At 49.3% G+C, this 18,173-nt stretch overlaps 1 protein-coding gene across 1 annotated transcript; it reads right to left on the bottom strand.

Annotated features, from left to right (window-relative positions):
* Positions 1–606: 606 nt before the first annotated feature.
* Positions 607–16,614, bottom strand: ubap2l (ubiquitin associated protein 2-like). The gene is given in 31 exon segments (XM_047018873.1): positions 607–2,003; positions 2,147–2,341; positions 2,506–2,573; positions 3,812–3,937; positions 4,646–4,745; positions 5,078–5,295; positions 5,706–5,787; positions 5,941–5,994; positions 6,079–6,167; positions 6,275–6,578; positions 6,716–6,782; positions 6,902–7,091; positions 7,261–7,300; positions 7,642–7,686; positions 7,688–7,766; positions 8,104–8,279; positions 8,495–8,829; positions 8,911–9,112; positions 9,372–9,552; positions 9,773–9,858; positions 10,016–10,068; positions 10,196–10,258; positions 10,874–10,980; positions 11,556–11,600; positions 13,571–13,616; positions 13,759–13,854; positions 13,988–14,162; positions 14,300–14,410; positions 14,587–14,664; positions 14,964–15,101; positions 16,444–16,614. Coding segments are annotated over 30 exon segments (3,603 nt in total). The 5' UTR covers positions 15,060–15,101; positions 16,444–16,614; the 3' UTR covers positions 607–1,907.
* Positions 16,615–18,173: the final 1,559 nt, after the last annotated feature.

Genomic DNA, 18,173 nt, shown 5'->3' with positions numbered 1-18,173 from the left:
TTTTTTTTTATATATCTGTACTTGTCACCTAATAAACAACGTAAAAAAAGATTCTGATATTTTCTCCATTCTTAATTCTGTGCCAATATTGCTAAGCTTTAGGGACCAGAAGCTCGTGTGAATAAGTCATCCAACAACATGGCAATATAAAATCATGGTGTATATATATATATCACCTTAAGTGAAAGTAAAACAAAAGTGGATAATGTCTGAAACACAAATGGAACAAAGCTACAACGATATTCTCGTCCTTGGGGACTGGCATTTTAGGCTTAACCAACTGCCAGATTATAAACTCATGAACTGTAGTTAGCTTTACTGATGGATAAAAAAAAAGGAAAACATCCACATGCAGATGAGTAGAGAAACAATCAGGGTGTTTTGAGTTTTATTTGATACTGCTGAACCTCCAGTCAACTACCTTAGGACAACACAACCTTCCCTCCCTGGACCCTCTCCCTCAGAAGACCTCGATGACAAACTTGGTGACTTTTCTCCCATGGAATGAGACAAAGGACAGTCCATGGACCAAGCCAGGGCATGAGTGTAAACCTAAATACAGAATCAAAAGGACACTGCTCTATTTACAAGCACATGATACAAAAATAAAGTTTCTTAAAAAAAGACATTCACATCCAAAATGATGAAAATGTCTTTTTCCTTTTTATTTCCTTAATATTTATATTTTTACAAAATAAAAAACATGAAACAAAAAATGCTAACAAGTCTGTGAGGTTTTGAGAAAGGGGTAGGGGAAAGCAACTGAACAAACAAGGACTACAGTACTTGTGTATTTTATATATGTACAAGACAAGTTTATCCATTTAAATTCTCTTTAAAACGCACAGTACAAAAAAGAAAAATCACTGACAAAAACCCATGGTACAATTCTTTCCCTCGGTATTCAATGCTGCTTACAATATAATGGGGGACAGGTGACCACAGGGTGAAGTGTGTTCGGGGGGAGGGGGGGGGGGGCTTAGAAAATTAACTTGAACTTCAACAGGGAGGAAGGTGACGGGTGTGTATTGGCCTTTCATGTCATGCCATTTACTGTGACGATTTACTGCATAACATGTAACTTAACTTCAGAAATGGGAACTACTATGACATAAGATGAGATAACTGAGGGGCATGTACCTGACTGATCTGTTTGGCAGTAACAAGAGAAGCAGTACACACCCAAGGCCTCCTAGTATATACATACACACGCACTCACACACAAAAACACACACTCTGCACATATGTCAAGCTAGTGCGCTCGCATTATACATCTTTATATATATATATATATTTGGTAAAAAATAAACTTCACAACTCTTCTGCCAATTTAGAGAAATCTTCCATGGAACTAAAATATTGTAAAAACTCAACAGGGAACTGAAATTATTTGGAGTATTCGGTTAGGGTGATACAAATGAGATGTCTGGGGGGAGGGGGGGGGGTTCAGAAAAAGAAAACAAGCCTGTCCCCCACCTTCCTTCCTGTCCATCAGTAAAAAAATCTAAGGAAAGGAACAGAAAGGACCAACCAAATACATATTCCTTTAGAAAACAGCTCTATGTTACATACAACAGAGAAAGGGAGGGGGGGGGGGGGGGAAGAGGAGCTGACCACGGTACAAATTCCAAACACTCAATCATAATCATCATCTTGATGGTTAAATATAACCATTTTGCTGCAGACCTCTCCATTAAGACTGTCCCTTACCCTAACCCCATCACTGCTTTACAGAGCTCCTTATCGACACAGTGGAGGTGGTTGGTACTGCAGGTATGCTGAGCCCAGAGAGCAGGGGATGGGATTTTAGTGGGAGAAAGAGGGGTTATGTGGAGACCACACAAAGGAAAGGAAGGACCCCCTCTTTTCCGATCAGACTTCGGGACACAGAGCTGGGATGATGCGTGTTAGTTGGCTCCCCAGTTGTAGCTGCCATAGGCAGTCTTGTTGATCTGGGACTTCTGTTGAATGGATGCGTTCTGGCTGCGCTGTCCAGTGCCACTCTAGTTGGAGAGAGAGAAGCCAGAGAAGGAAATACAGTGAGGAGGCCTGTTGTATCCATCACACACTACAAATGTTTTTGCTATAAAATGCATGGGATGGGTGTAGCTGCATAGGGAACAAGATGGAACCCAGTGTGTGGTACCTGTCCATCCTGCTGCAGGTGGTGGTGCAGAATCTGGGAGTGGGGCTGCTGGTGCGGAGCTAGAATGTGCATGAAGGGTGCCGGGGCGTAGCCAGCCCCGGCGGGGGGGTTGATGGGCCCCCCGCTGCCCAGGGCCGAGGGCAGGCTGAAGGAAGCGGTTGGCGTGCCAGCGTGGAAACCCTGCTTCTCAAACGACTAAAAGACAGGAGGAAGCCTTATTAGTTAACATTGTAAAACATTCACCGGGTGGCATGTAAACTACTCCAGCTGCTGCCAAATTATCCTTGACCAACCCTCCACAACCACCCCAAAAATATACAAATATGTAGTTTGAAATCAATGTCCAAGTTCCTTCCTACCTGTGTCTTTGTGTAAACGGACCCTGAAATGTCTGGTACTCCCGTGTTGCTGGATGTCACTGAAACTCCTGCGTAGAGGACAGATGGAGTACATTGCGTCACAACAGGACATCTACCAATCAATCCCTGCTAGACTGACACAGGGAAGCCCCTGCCAGAGCCACAGGGAAACCCCAGTGTGACTCCATCCACCGAGTCACAGCCATCTGTGATGGGCACTGGGAAATTCTAGATCTCTTAGTAGGTTACCAAACATTCTACAGCGTTAAAATGCTCTCAGGGAGCACATTGCTTGATGACGGCATGAGAGGATGGTGGTGGAGAAAAACGTTGGAAGAAAAGAGAATTATGTAGCCGTGTCAGTTTTGAGCATGATGAAGGCCAGAGTCTTGTTTGGTGTTGAGCTGACCTCCATCCTTTCATATAATGGTTCTCAAAGTGGGGTCTGCGAACCATATCCAGGTGGTCCGCGAAATAATTTGCCATAAATTATGAAATTGTGCTGTATCACTACAAAGTGAAAAAAAAAAAATCTACAGATGGGGACCATTTTCACCAATAAAACAAGCAATGTCCATTTAAGAGCACAAAAGGTATGCTGAATGCGTGTTAGGGTTATGGGGGGGGGGGGGGGGGGGGCCTTGGAAAATGTTCTCCCCCTTTAAGGGGTCCCTGGCCCCCAGAAGTTTGATAGCCCCTGCTTTAGTGCACAGTCTTGTTTAGCCATGAAGACGCAGCACAGGGTCATGTGCTCCAGAGCAGACACACCAGGCCACTACAGACTGGATTCCCAGCCACAACACCAGCTAGCATTGTAGTCTCAATGTAGGGAAGTAAGCAAGCAGCAACTATCCTAAGCATTGGGCTTCCGTGTCGCCCGTTTCACCCACAAAAGGCCAACCACACAGGGACATCTGAGAGATGAACACTGAGGCGACAGCACCACAGGAGGGGAGCGCAAGCAGCACAGAGAATGGCGAGGAACACCCAGGGCTACGCAACACCTGCGAGAGGCTAAGGACACCTCCACTGACTTGCACACCAGACCAGGCCAGTTTAAGAGGCGAAAAAAGGAAAAGAAAAAAAGGGCTTTCAGCTCCATCTGAGGGGTTTTATTGTACTTGGTGGTGGCAGGTGGTGAGTAGGCCTGGGGGGCCCTCTGCAGGAGGTCTGCATGATGGCCGTCGGGATTGGGGCTCTGCTCAGACGTGGTGAGCAGCGATGAAGGAGAGGATGGATGGAGCGAGGAGGTGATGGGAGGACAAAAGGAGGGGGAGGGGTAGGTTTGGCATGTGGCGGCACTCACCGACTCCTGGCCCGGTGACAGAGCTGGCTGGCTTGTTTTGCGCGGAAGCGGCGGCGGCCACGGCAGTGCCGTATCCACCCTTACAGAAATCCCCACTCCCCGAAGCCTGGCCCATATCCTCATAGCCTGCAACAGTCAGACACACAGCCGCAGCCCACAGCGTTAGACACACCAGGCGGGGGGAGGAGAGGGGAGTCGGATGGGTAGGTGGAGGAGGGGGGCGGGGCAGGCAGGGGGAGGGCACGTCGGACACGTGTGGTGGGTGGGTGGGGCAGAAGCAGGAAGCAGCGAGTGGTGCAGACTTAAGAGGATAGAGGTGCATTGTGAACCGCAGGAGGAGAACGCGTGCAAGCGATGAGGGGCACACTGGATGATGGGCTGACGCATGGATGAAAAAATAAAATAATAAAAGGAGGCAGGGGATCCTTGGAGAGGAGAGAAGAATGAGCACTCAGTTGGTGTTGAGAGAGAGAGAGAGAGGTTTCTGATGACCACTGAGAGAGACTGAGTGAAGGGAGAAGCTGAGCTGAACTCCTGTTGCTTGATGAGCAGAAGCAGTCGAATACTAGATAGCAACAGACGACCACCCCCCCGCCCTCCCCCAACATTAAACAAGAGGACATAACTCAAGTCCACCTTTCCTCACTCACTCAGGTACAACCTAAACAAAAATACACAAAGGACAGCGGATTGAGGACAAATCGTGGTCATCGTTTTTTCCCCCATATGTTTCAGTGGATGGTTTTAGGTTGGGGGGGCATCCGTTGCTGATCCATGAACCTGAATCAGCTGCCGCTTTGTACAGCCGACGTGTAATGTGGCGGTGTGTCTCACCGGTGCTGTATCCGTGGGAACCGTAGCCGGCGTTCTGCTGAAACGGCGTAGCCGAGGCGCCGACGTTCACACCGTGCTGCTTGGATGAGGTAGGAGCCACCTGGGGGGTCACGCACGGGTCAGAACTGCTCTACGGCCACACACACACACACACACTGTCACACACACACACTGTGTCTCAGACACACACACACAGTCACACACACACACTGTGTCACACACACACACCGTGTCACACACACACACTGTGTCTCAGACACACACACGCAGGCACGTCTACAGAGAAACAACCCTGGGGTTCCCTGCACGCATCAGCGTTACGTCGCCATCACAGCTTCCAAACCACTTCCTCCTCCTCCTCTGCATTGTGAAACACGGAGCTAGTCGGTGGTCTCCCCCCCAAGACTGAGTAAGTGGCAGACTGGCGCTTACTGGGAACATGGCAGGGCCGTATTGGAAGGTGTTGGGCAGCCCGGGCACACCGGTGTAGTAGGGCAGGCTGGTGTAGCTGTAGCCGGGGGGCAGCGCCGGGTTGAGGAAGGGCTGCTGGGCGCTGTGGTGGCTCTGGCTCTGGTTCTGCTGCGTCTGGGCCAGCGTGGTGGAGGGGGACGGGGAGGACGCGTCGCCGCGGCCAAACTTCGATAAGTCGCCTAAAATGGGAGGGGGGGGGGGGGGGGTGAGTAAGAGAGGCTGTACAAACGAGATAGTCGCCTAAAATGGGAGGGGGGGGGGGGGGGGGGGGGGGGGAGTAAGAGAGGCTGTACAAACGAGATATTTTCATCTTTCGCCATAAAGTTGAAGAAGATGGAAGAACATTTGATGGGGTTAAATGAGCCAAAGACAAACTGTAGCAGCTTATCAGTTTTAGTCAGCCACGGTGACGAAGGCCTGACTAGATCTGGTGGCAGCTGCTCTCGTTATGTAGCACACACTGACCCCGTTTCCCCACAGAGGAGCAGGCCAGGGTCAACTGCGGTGCTTTGTCAAAAGGCATCGACCAAGTATGCAACACAGCCCCACAGTGAGTGTGGAGGGGGGGGGGCAAGAGGCGGGGGCTCACCGGAGTAAGGGTTGCTGGTCAAGCTGCCCTCTCTACCAGTCAGTGCTGTTGGGTTGGTAGCAAACGGGATGCTGTAGTAATCCTGAGAAAGAAAAAGGAGAGGAAAAAAAAAGAAACATTCCTGAGAGTAGAAATAGAATTCCAGGATGTTTATTTCAAAAAGGTGGACGGCCTGTCATTCTCCCCTCCTCCCCAAGAGTGCATACTAAAATGTGTCTTCATTGCTTGGACTCACCAGTGGTATTCTGGTCTGCAGCATCTGCAGGTCATCATAGCCATACATCTGAGGCTGAGAGGAACAGGGATGAAATGAATGAGCGAACGGGCTTCCGTTAGAACTGAGAAACGCCGCCTAGACTGCGGGTGAACTTACAGGGTAGGCATGCAGCAGTCCCGGGGCCATGATGTAAGGGTTGGGCAGCAGAGGGGGCACTCCAGGGGGCAGGTTTGGAGGTGCTTTCCCTGCGAGGACACAAAAACGCATGAAGGACGATTTTTCAAAATAAAGGCATCATCCTACCAAGTCACCCCCCACCCCCCCAGCCAGCCTGTCTCTCCCCGAGCCCCACCTGAGGAGACAGCGGAGCCGCGCGAGGAGGGGACGGAGGAGGCCGTGGAGGCGGCGGTGGGGCCCATGGAGGCGATGGAGGGCGCGCTGAGGCCCATGGCCAGGTTACTGACGGGCCCCATGCCCGAGGGCGACGACACGCTGCACACGGAGGAGGCAGGCGCCCCGCCCAGGGACACATGCGCCACCGCCGCCGTCACCGAGGAGCAGGAGGAGAGGGGGGGGATGGAGGAGGAGGCCACCGCCGACACGGACGAGGGGAAGGAGGACGAGTGCAGGCTGGAGTCGCCGTCGACGCCCTGGTGCTGGGGAGCGGCACGGGACAGGGGGGAAAGTAAGGCGTCAGTATGAGGAAATAAGAGTCATTTCCATGATGGTGACGAGATTCTAAAAAGACTTCTGCTTCCCCTCATCATGGAAAATGCAAACACCCACTACTCACCAGTAAACTAGAATTTGATGTGCGCCCTGATGACTGAGAAATACTATTTTGTTGTGTAGGTAGAGAACTGGAGGGAAGAAAAAGGAACAAATCAGCCAACGGAACATTCGGGTCCATTCCAAAGAACCAACCGACAAGCACTTCAACACAGTGGGACCAGAGTGTTTGAACATGCTGCGTTCTCACTTGCTGTGCTGAGGCGGAGGCATGGAGCTCGGAGGCAGGTCTTCGTTGTGCCCCAGAACACTGAGGGACGTCTGATTGGATGTGCTCAGCAGAGAGGCGGGTCCTGAGCCTCCGTCGTTCATGCTGGAGACTGACGCTGGCACGGTCGAATCAGAGGCCGACTTCACTGACACTGCAGAGCCTGCTGCAGCTGAAGTGATAGAGACAGAGAGGGGGGGGGGGAATAGAAAGACAGAAAAGGGGCGGGAGGAGAAGTAGAAGGGAGAATTCTGGGATTAATGCCAATCCAATTAAACAGCTAGAGAACAGTCTATAATTGACAGATAGCTTGAAGTAGCCACAGAAGTAGAATGACAAACCTTCCACAGACTGCGTCATCTGGATAGAACTGAATCCGTTCTGTAAAAACAGGCGACAGGACATTGGTGAATGTTTCCATGCCAACAGGCCATTTAACAAAAGTTCACACAAAGAAAAATCCCCAAGAAAATTAATGAGCAAAAAAATCCTACTTCACTAGCAGAACAAGACAATTTAGGCCTTGGTTATAAAATACAAGTATTAATCCTCCGGTGGGGGAAATTCAGATGTTAAAAGAGCAGAAAAGAGAGAGCAATGAATGAAAGTAATAAGTACAAATGACTCACGTAACCGCAGGTTTGATTCAAATAGTAAGAGGATGAGCCCGGGCGAGCAGACAAGTGAGTGAGACATGAAGGAGGTGGTGAAGGGAGCCTCACCTTGGCCTGCAGGTCCTTCTGTGGGGAGGAGGAGGTGGGGGGGGGGGTAGCGGCGTGCTTGAGCCTGGGCTCTCTGGTCGTACATGTCTATCTGACCAGGGTTGGAGAGAGCAGCCGTCGACTCGCTGGAGGACAGAGGGGGGGGATGGGTACATCGTTTCTAGATAGAGGTTCTCCAGTAGAAAGCTTTTTAATTAAGTTTGGTGGTGTAAACCTGTCTGAACCCCCCCAGGTATTTCCTAGCTTGCTCTCCTAGCGTGCTCTCCTAGCGTGCCCTCCTAGCGTGCCCTCCTAGCGTGCCGTCCTAGCGTGCCCTCCTAGCGTGCTCTCCTAGCGTGCTCTCCTAGCGTGCCCTCCTAGCGTGCCGTCCTAGCGTGCTCTCCTAGCGTGCTCTCCTAGCGTGCCGTCCTAGCGTGCCGTCCTAGCGTGCCCGCCTAGCGTGCTGTAGAGCTGGGAGCTCACCTGTTGGGGCTAGTGTACAGACTGTTTGGAACCTGGTTGCCGGGCGCGGAGGTGGTGACGGGCGGAGCGTCGTACTCGGGCAGCGCTGGTTCAGCGCCGAACTGCAGAGCGCCGAACTGCAGGTTGAGGCCCGAGATGTCTGCAGAGCCGGGCATCTCAACCGCCAGAGCAGGGATCTGAGGTGAACAGGTGGGAGATCATCATCAGTACATCATGAGAAGGAAAAAATAAAAAAGGTTACAAAGTTTAGAGCCCCCAAAAAGGAGTTGGGTGACGAGTACTGATGAATGTTTGGACGCCTCCCTGGAAATGCTTGTGACCATTTCATGTCCAGACGACCCAGCTATGAGCAGCAGCATTCACTGTTCTCTGACCGGGTGAGAGCGGCTACCTTGGAGGTGATGGAGGTCCTCTTCTTCTGCTGTTTGAGTTTGTGCTGCTGCAGAGGCAGCGGGCTGGAGCCCTGGGCGTCGGACGAGCCGGGCGACACCTGCTGGCCGAGCGAGGGAACGGGCGCCATCTTGGGGAGGCCGGCGGAGGAGGCCGGCGCCATGTGGGACGAGGGCGCGGTCTGATGAGACAGGGACGCGGAGGAGGAGGAAGAAGGGGGCACGTCTTTGTTCTGCAGGAAGGCATCTATCATGGAGGGGGTGGATGTGGTGGGCTGGTAGGGCTGGCGCTTGGTGAAGGGGGCGTGGACTACAGGCTCAGCCTGGGCCTTTAAATCTGGATGAGGAAGCAAGGGGGTTGTAAGAGTGGAGCTGGACAAATGCATTCTTACGTTCAATATATGAGAAGTCTTCTCACCATACTGCCCCAGCGCGGCAGGGCTGGTGTCCCAGGAGGAGGTGGTCGTGTTGGGGGCTCCAGCCTGGGAGTGCTGGGCGGCCAGCTGGGCCAGAGCCTGGGCAGTCTTGAACTGCTCCAGGAACTGGGAGCCGCTGGTGGTCCCTGTACAGCCCCCTTTAGGGTCCCCCACCTCCCCGTAGCCCTTGCTCAGCATGCTGACCTGGGGACAGGGACAAGAAGGGGAAGTTGTAAGGTATCTGCCAGTGAGGGATTACCCCGACAGTGGTGGTAGTGGTCTTAAAGTGGTCGTTAAACTGGAATCAGAGGTGACACGTAAAAACACAACAGCTCGTCGAAACCTCCAGCAGTAAAAAGGTTCCCACAACAAGTAATAAACTTTGGGTTAGGTCTGGCGGTGTACAAAGCAGAGACTGACACCCCAGTGTCAACTTGCTAAATGTTTCTGAGAGCCTCCTCACCATGCTGTGCTGGCTGTAAGGAGTGCCGGAGGGGGGCTGCGACAGAGAGCCCCCCTGTTTGGAGTTGCTGAAGACCAGAGACTGGGAGAGGGGGGGAGGCTGGGCAGCCTCCAGCGGGGGGTTCTCGGCCTCAGAGGAAGAGGACGGGGGAGTCTTCCCCAGCAGCACCGCCAGGTCGATCCTGCAGGGGGGCACCAGCGCTCACACATCACATACTGCCTTCAGACATGGCTGAACCTTCCATCACCCAATACAGCGTGTGCTTTTTAGAAGGTTGACGTTGACACGTCAGATGTTGTTGGCTGCAAGTCAGCAAACGTGTGCTAACAGGTATGTTTCTTCTGTTATATGGGACCGGCCTATATGAGGAGGGGGTGGGGGATGGGGGGTGTCCCAAGTACCTTTGTCCAGCAGTGATGGTGACGTTCTCCTGGGGGAGGGGCATGGATGCTACACTGGAGGCTGTGAATATCTTGGTCTCTGACAGCTGAAGACAGAGAGAGATTGATTGGCAGTAGCACACAGTCACAAAGATCCCTTTTGGAGTTTATTAAAACTAGGCAAGAGCTTATCCAAGGTTGGATTTCTCTCAATAAAGCCTAATCAAATGGTGCGTTTGTGAGTTTCAGGGCGGAGATGCTTACGTCCTCGTTCCAGTCCTCGGTGCCCCACTCGTCTGTGGCCGACCTCCAGGCACCTAGGAGAGGAAGAACGGCTCCTTCAACACAGTAGAGTAGGAGGCAAGTAGATGTTCTAAACCAGAGAGAGGGGGGGGGGGATGTGTGTGCAGAAATCAAAACAGAAGAAGGGGGACTCACTCTTACCCGGAGCCGATTCAAACTTGGGCTGGTAATTTGTTCCCTCACCCGCAGAAGAATACTCCAGCCCTTTGGAGGTGAGGAGGGGGGGATGGGAGGGAGAGAGAGAAGAGCAGACGAGATGTTAGCAGAGGAGCTAGACGACTTCAACTGCTCTACCATAGGGCATTGGCCAGTGGGGGAGGTGAGGACACTTCTCATGTACATGAAGCCCCGTTTACACTTGGTTTTCTTGAGCAAAATAGAAATTCCACATCACAAGGGAGCCTGGCATCGGGAGGGCTGAGAGCGTACAGGATGGAGTTCCTTCCCCTCAGAATCATTCGATTGTTCACTCCATTGCCTTATATTTGTTGGTCATCTTCTGTCAAAGTGGGTTCCAGCCCACATGCAGTGGGAGGCTCAGACAGACCACTGGCCAGTGACTGAGATCCTACTGGGCTGCGAGCCTGGTTCCACGGGCTCCTCTGAAGACATTAGGGGCCAACATCTCGGCCGACCGAGCCGTCGCCTCAGTGGGCAATTTAACAGTGACGAGGCGCCTACTTCCAATATCATAATCGCAAAACAATCCATTCGGCACACAGAACGCGGAAGCCTTCACTCTACGCAGATCGAATTTTGAATGGATCAATGATGCATTAGGGCTTGGGAGGCTGGGGGCGGGATGTTTGTAAGACTTACCGGCTCCTTCATCTGGCTCGACGCTGCCCGTGTTGTTCCAGGTGCTTCCCCCTCCGTAGCCGTCTTCCGTCTGGGCCGGCTCGGCGTAGTCTGCGGGGTTGAACGTTCTAGAAGAGAAGGGGGCACGGTTGAACTCCTACACTCTCTGCGTAGCAACAGGAGCATCTCACCAGCGTTAGGTGCTCAACTAGTGGTAGAAGTCAGAGAGAGATCAGATAAGACAGAGGGGAGAGTGGAGGGGGGGGGGGCACAGATTTCTGCTCGTCCAAAGGACAGGGGAGGGGGGGGGGAAGCTGGAATGAAAAGATGAGGAACAAGCGGAAAGGAGGATTTATCGAGCGCTGTTTTCCTGGCATACGAGTGTGCGCGGGAGGTCCCACTCGAGGCTGGCGCGGCACTGAGACATGGCTTCATCACACTATTACGTAGGAAAATATCTTTATAGAAATAACACACCCTCTTTCAACCTTTTGCACACGCAAAAGTTCAAAAACATATCTCCTTCATCTCTCCATATCAGGTGACCAAAAGGTAAAGCCCCCTTCTCTGGCCCTGACACTCCAATCATTCTACATCCTCCCTTCTCTGTGGTGGCATATACAGACCCCCCCCCCTCCCTCTCATCCCCAACACACAGAAAGCAAGATTCACACACTTGACACGCCAGTGGCGGAGCACTCACCTCTCGTCTCCTGAAAAATCATATCTGGGCCCCTTATCAATCTGGCTTTAGAGGAAAAACAACAGCAACGATTACAAGCAGCACAACAGGGGGGACAGTGGGGGATGCAATGTACGTGAGAATGACAAGACTACTAATAATGTAAGGGGGGTGGGGGATTACATGCAAGGATATTATAACGTCACTGCAACACTAACAGTCTGAAACGCACACACAAACCATCGGTGGACGCTACATTGTAAAGGCAGTGACACGCTCTACAGGTGTGCAAACAGGTTTTCCCGTGAGAGGAACCCCGCAACCAAACAGCACGCTCATCAAACTGAACAGGGAACCGGTACTGAATTACACTTGCAGCTGATCATCAGAAGGAAAGCAGTTAGGAACCAAAACGCACACCACGCACATGCAAACAGGGGCTCCAGAGGCCACACAGGAACAGCAGCAGAAGCCACGTCCACAAAGAGGGACGTCCTGGACACACACACACAGGAGCCGTCTCGTCCCCGTCACAGCAAGCCTATGTGCACCACTCAAGGTTAGTCGCTAATCCAGACCAAGCCAAACTTACCAGTACACACACACGCACACACGTTGCTGTTTCTAGCACAAACACTGACCCTCTCCCATTTCCAGTACTGTGATTTGTCTAGGAAACCATTGGGACAACAGTAGGAGGGCTTGTGTCCACTTGTTACTTTAAGCGCCGACAGTGGAAGCTACGAACAAACACGTGGGGAGGCTCATCTGATGCATCCTAACAGAGGTTCATCTTTCCCATGATCCATCACAGTCAAAGCCCCAGTCCTCAGTGCGCAACACTCGACACACTAAACCAGGTGCTTTGGACATAAATCCTTGTTTTTTACTTTCAGAAAGGTGAATATGGGAAGCTGGCTTGTCCCTGAAGAAGCTTCACCCCCTGCAGGCCCCTCTGAAGGGGGCCATCTTAGCACCCAGCTCAACCCCAGCGACAGCCCAAACCATAGTCAATGAAACCATCATCACCAACCACAATGTGTCCAGTATTTTTATGCCTCCAGTGAGTTTTTCCATTCAACCAGCTCTAAGATTGATGGTCTTATGGCTTAAATCTGTGTCTCGATTAATGACTAAATTGCAACCTGTTACACCCAATAGGCAATAAATGAAACCGTTAAAAAGAATTAGATCAACCAACTAGTAGTAAGTACAAGGAGGTGATTTAATTATTAAAGTCATTATTCTTTGAGTAAAACTTTTTATCCTGAAACATGCTCTTTTACATTTGGCTGGTATGCAATCTTGTACCAAAATAAAATCTGAAATTTTTTGTTCAGAATCTGAACAATGAGGTCACAACCCCCTGGCTCCAACTGATTGGCTGTTTCAGTTGTTCTTAAAGAAAAGGATCTTCAAAAACGCAGGGGAGGCATAGAAATACAGGCACCAGCCTAGCAGCATACATACATTTGTCTAATTGAATTCAGATTTAATTTACTCATTGGTGCAGGAGGTTTAAATAACCGCTTGCGAGTTGTCCAATGAATACTGTCTGAAAGTAAATCCAAACACTTCCTTGGTGATGATATCAAGGGCACTCAGTGACCAGGTTTAGGTAAAATACTCTACGTTATGACAACTGCACGCACACGCACGCAAAACAAACAAACCTAGTGCCCCAAAAGACAAGAACACACCATATGCCAGAGACAGAGAGCACGTTAGACCCCCTTTCACCCATCTGAAACCCCCCCCTACTAACACAAGACCACATGAAATGGGTCTATCAATATTTGACTATGGGCTGAGAAGCAGTAGTTTGAGACCTGTTCTCTCACTGAGGATTGAGTTACATAAGGGCTGTACTCAACCCACATGCTTTTATTTGATTGGTTGATGCACATCCCTCCCCCATGTGGATTACGGATAACAATGGGCTGGGGGGGGGGGTCCTGCTCTCTGGTGACCATGGCAACAGGTAAGAGGGAGCATAAGGCCCCTCTGGTGCCACAGGAGCACAGGTGTTCACTTACCCCATGCCCTGCGCTGAGAACCTGCCCCCTCGCCTTCCAGCACCTCCTGGGAAGAGATGGAAGCAAATTCACCCCGCCCCTCAAGCCATTTCCTCACTGCTCTCCTTCATTAACTTAAAGGCTTCTGGTTTTAAAAACACACATCAGCTGCAGTGTAGCTGTTGAGCTTGTAAATATAAATAAGTTACCTCTTCCTCTGCCTCTTCCCCTGCGGCCTCTCTCTGTGCCCCGGCCCGCAATCCCAGCAGCCTTGCTTCCATCAAGTCCATTTTCCTGACCACGGACTGAGAGAGGAGCATGTTAGAAATTGTACTTATTCACTTCACAGACATAATCCTCAGTTATGTGATGATACTGATATGGTCTCATCAACAAGAGAAAGGCTGAAACTATAAAGTCATGTGACGTTCTCCTCACACTCTCGGCCCCTGCTGGCTCCACGGCCGCGACGCGGGACCCCACCTCGACGACGGGCCACATCCCTTTCTCCTCCTCTCTCCCGGTTCTCCTTGCCCTCTTCCCCCACCTCCGCCTGACCAGACTCTTTGGGGCCCGACACACCTTTCTTCTTCCCCACCATCTCCCAGGAGTCCTGAGGATCAGAGGTATAGCGAATTGTTCTGGTAGTGCACTAGCATGGCCCTACATGGGTAGTAACCTAGTTTACTCTGAGCCTTTGGGGGTGTGCCAATAAGCGCCCCACAACCACCCCACAGAGGTCATACTCACAGTGTCTGGGCTGCCCTCCAGCAGCACGTTGATGGCTCTGTTCACATCCCCATTACAGTCGTGCAGAGCAATCATAGACTCATCCTGGTCCTTGCCTGTGATGTCAATCAGCTGTGCAGGGTGAAGTGAGTAGATGGTGAGTGTGACTGGCAACTATACCTGGTCCCAGAATCGGCCCTACCACGGTGGACTTAAAAGTGCATAACAGTGCATGATTGGATCAGACAAGCCCATCTAAGCTAACATAGTAGGTTGTCGCAAAAATGCAGGATGCACAAAAAACTCACCTGCTTGACCTTCTCTTCAAAGTCAGCATCATTGTGGTCCGAAATCATCTGCGCGAGTCGGATCTGCTCAGCGGTGGCCTGGGAGGGACAATTAGATCAGCTTCTAAGATCACTTTACATTTATGGGTCTCCCTTACATCAATCTCAATTACAGTACTTATTTTAAAGACAACAGACCCAAAGTGCTCAAATTTAGATTCATATCATTTAAGCTCTGCAAAAATCTTGGTAGTATAGATGGTTCAAGGCACAACTGGCTGACAAGGTAAAATATCCTTGTGTGTCTTCTACTCAGGCAGTAAGGCCTATACAATCTTAGAACTTCAGAGAACCTCATAAAGGTAGATGTGTGGATGTGAGTCAGGAGGTAGGGTTACCTGAGGCCTCTGCTTCTGCTGTGTGTGACTCTGTGTCTGGCCCTGTGTCTGCTCCCAGCTGCCCCGGGCTCGATTTCCACCCACCGATGTCATCATTTACAGTATATACAAATAACAGTATTTACAAAGAAATAACACCTGTCAAGAGATAAAATAACAGGAAAAGATTAAGTTGAATATGATTTCATCAATGTGTAATCAGTTGCAAAAAGAAGTCGTTGACAGAAAATGTGGTCTCTGTGGTACATCTGTGAAAATTGATAATGTTACTTTCTGGTAAAATGGCAGTTAACAACTCGGTGGTAACCAACAACCGAGGAACTGATGCTTACTTAAGGAGTGGCAGAAGTACTGTGCCCTCACCACGAGCTGTTTGGACAAACCTTTATCACATTTCACGCGGGGTTTAACCCGGGAAGTAAGGTTACCTGGACTAAAGCTATGAACTTCACAAGCTTTGTGTTGTCTTTATGGAACCTCCTTATTAAACGTTAAACTACTGACGGATGTGTCGACCATTTATTGCGGTGGCTGACATTTTGAGATGAAAAGCTTCAGTCACATGCACCCAGCTAGCTAGCTAATTACGAGGATGAAACTAGTCTTGGTTGGGTAGCTCTACACTGGTAAAATATGTGCACAAGTAGTAGATGATCTACTGTACTGTAACTACACATCTGACAGTTAGATTTTCTTCGATTTTGAATTAGTTCAGACCAATATATGAAGCTGATGAATCGAGGTTCGGTTTTAACCCGACGGTAGTTAGCCAACAATGCCCATACACACCCACTGCTAGCTAGCTACCTCCATCAAAGTATTACATGGTACCTTGTTTAGCTAGACAAGTAGAAACAAACTAACTAGCTAGGCGACCAATTAGCTTTTAGCTGACATTACGTAAAAAGGGATGTTTTGTACAAACCGCAGTAACGACATATCAAAAAAGATTAACTATCTCTGCATGCAAATCGAGCGACCACATAGTTCAATTAGAGCCATCAATAGTATAAACATTTGAGGACACCGTGTTCAAACTCTTCGAAGCCCTAAATGAGCTTCCGTTTCTCACAATCTCACCTCATGGCGAGCAGCCTGTGACTTACAGCTAACGTTAGCTCGTGTCTAGTGAGTGGTGGTGGTAGCTAGGAAGTTAGGGTCTAACCGGCCAGCAGGAGCTGGCTAGCCTAGCTAAGTATTAGCAGCTAGCAGTAACCTAATTTCTTAAAAAGTAAACTTGTCGACATGCTCCGTTTATACAAAATAGTATTGTATGTTGAAAAGCGCATTGTCAACCCACACGAATGATAGCTTTATGCATTATATAATTGAAGTATGAATTCGCATCACCCACCCACCAACGTGCTCTCTGCTTCAGAGACGCAATAGAAGAGCTATAGCGTAACACAAGAACCCGAGGCCCAAGGTAGGCCTGCAGTAGGCCCAGAAAAAGAAAATAAATAACAGTCGATATACTGACCAGAAACCTAGGCGATTGTCAGATATTCTGCTATACAACCGACCAAGTGGTCTCTTTGTCGACCTCCTTGACGGATTTCGACGAAGTAAATCCCCTAAACCCTCAGTTCATACACCAAGCTGAGGAAATACACCGAACCGACTCGCGCAGACAATAAGCGAGAGACTCGGAATTTACCTGTTTCTTTTCCACTGACACACCAGATAGCTGCGTCACGTGGTTGGTTGACAGGACGCTCCAAGGAAACTAGACCCACTCATGTGATCAACCCTTAATAATCACCGAGAATTATTATTATTATTAAACAAACGCATTGATAAATACCGGGCTCACACTAAATGTAATGATGCTTTGTCAGTTTGCACTGCATCTTATAACAAGGAAGTTGCAATCCAATAATGTTAAATACAGTTGGATACACTGTACAAAACATTGTATTTATACATTGTGCTTCAAAGCTTTTACTGTTTATGAAGAAATATTTTCGAAAAAAAGTTTAGGAAAGTAAATAAAAAGGTTTTAGCAAAAATGTTTTCTAAACGTTTGAAAAATGTTTTGAAAAAAAGGGTTCGCAACTAACTTTTTTCCTCATAGTACCGTCTCGAATTGCAAAATTAACCGTCCCAGACTGAACTTGACTTGTCCCAAACTGTAAATTCTTGTGTTATTGCATTTTGACATTCTGACATGGGTCTAGATTATTTGCAACACAATTTAAGTAATCCATACAGTCATGGGGCTCAAATCAATGTCTGAATTTCAATGTTAATACATACACAATATTGAATAAACGATTTTCTGTCATGTTGTAGCCCAACCAAGCCACACCTTGCCGGCTGCCGCCGTCCATGTGTGTAGTAGTTTATGTCTTGCACATCTTCAAACTTGACGTTAGTCTTTTGAAAGTGGTTGAACGGCCGATAACGGGACCCACGTGGCTAATGTAACAGCCAAAAAGAGAGAAATCCTGAAATTCCCAGGGGGGAACCACTTTCCTCAGGCCAGGGAAATATGTTCCCCCTGTGTTCTAAGTGTAAAAGACTGGTGTCTGGTGTACAGATGAAACTTGTTTTACATAAGGATCACAGTAGCATACACCACCAGCAGCACTGTATTGCTTTATAAATGGCCAGAGGTTGGGCCAGACTGTAATATACAAGGGGGAACCACTTTCCTCAGGCCTCCAGAAATCTGTTCCCTCTGTGCTCTTAGTGTAAAAGACGGATGTATAGATGAAACCTATTACACATTATGGTCACTAAAATTATAACACCGACTTGCCTGTCATACAATAGTTTATTTGTGCCTGCAACAAAACTTAAGGTTGTGTTAAAAAAGACACACACACACACACACACACACACACACACAATAATACAATTAATAACAATAAACTAAAATATAAACAACCGTCCGAACAAGACAATGCACACGAAGAACTAGGCCATTTTCATTTCAAATTTGGATACATTGGTACTGTAAATTACAGTAGCGTTACTACTTTCTACACCAGACGGATTAGCACTATCTCTAGCTGTTACAGATTCTGAAAATACAAATTCATTTCAACGTAGTTAAGGCGGCAGGCGTGTGTTGCTTAGGCGGCCGCCTTAACTGTAAAGTGCTGCGGGAAACCCTGCTATAAACAAACACACGCGCGTATATCACATTCACCTCAACCAAGTAACAAGAGAAAACGTCATGATTTCGCGCACGCGCAAAGAAGGGGG

Source organism: Hypomesus transpacificus, chromosome 4 (genome assembly GCF_021917145.1).
Source record: "Hypomesus transpacificus isolate Combined female chromosome 4, fHypTra1, whole genome shotgun sequence".
Classification (NCBI taxonomy): Eukaryota; Metazoa; Chordata; class Actinopteri; order Osmeriformes; family Osmeridae; genus Hypomesus; species Hypomesus transpacificus.
The sequence above is the reverse complement of the archived record's forward strand: the minus strand, read 5'-3'. Positions and strand labels throughout refer to the sequence as shown.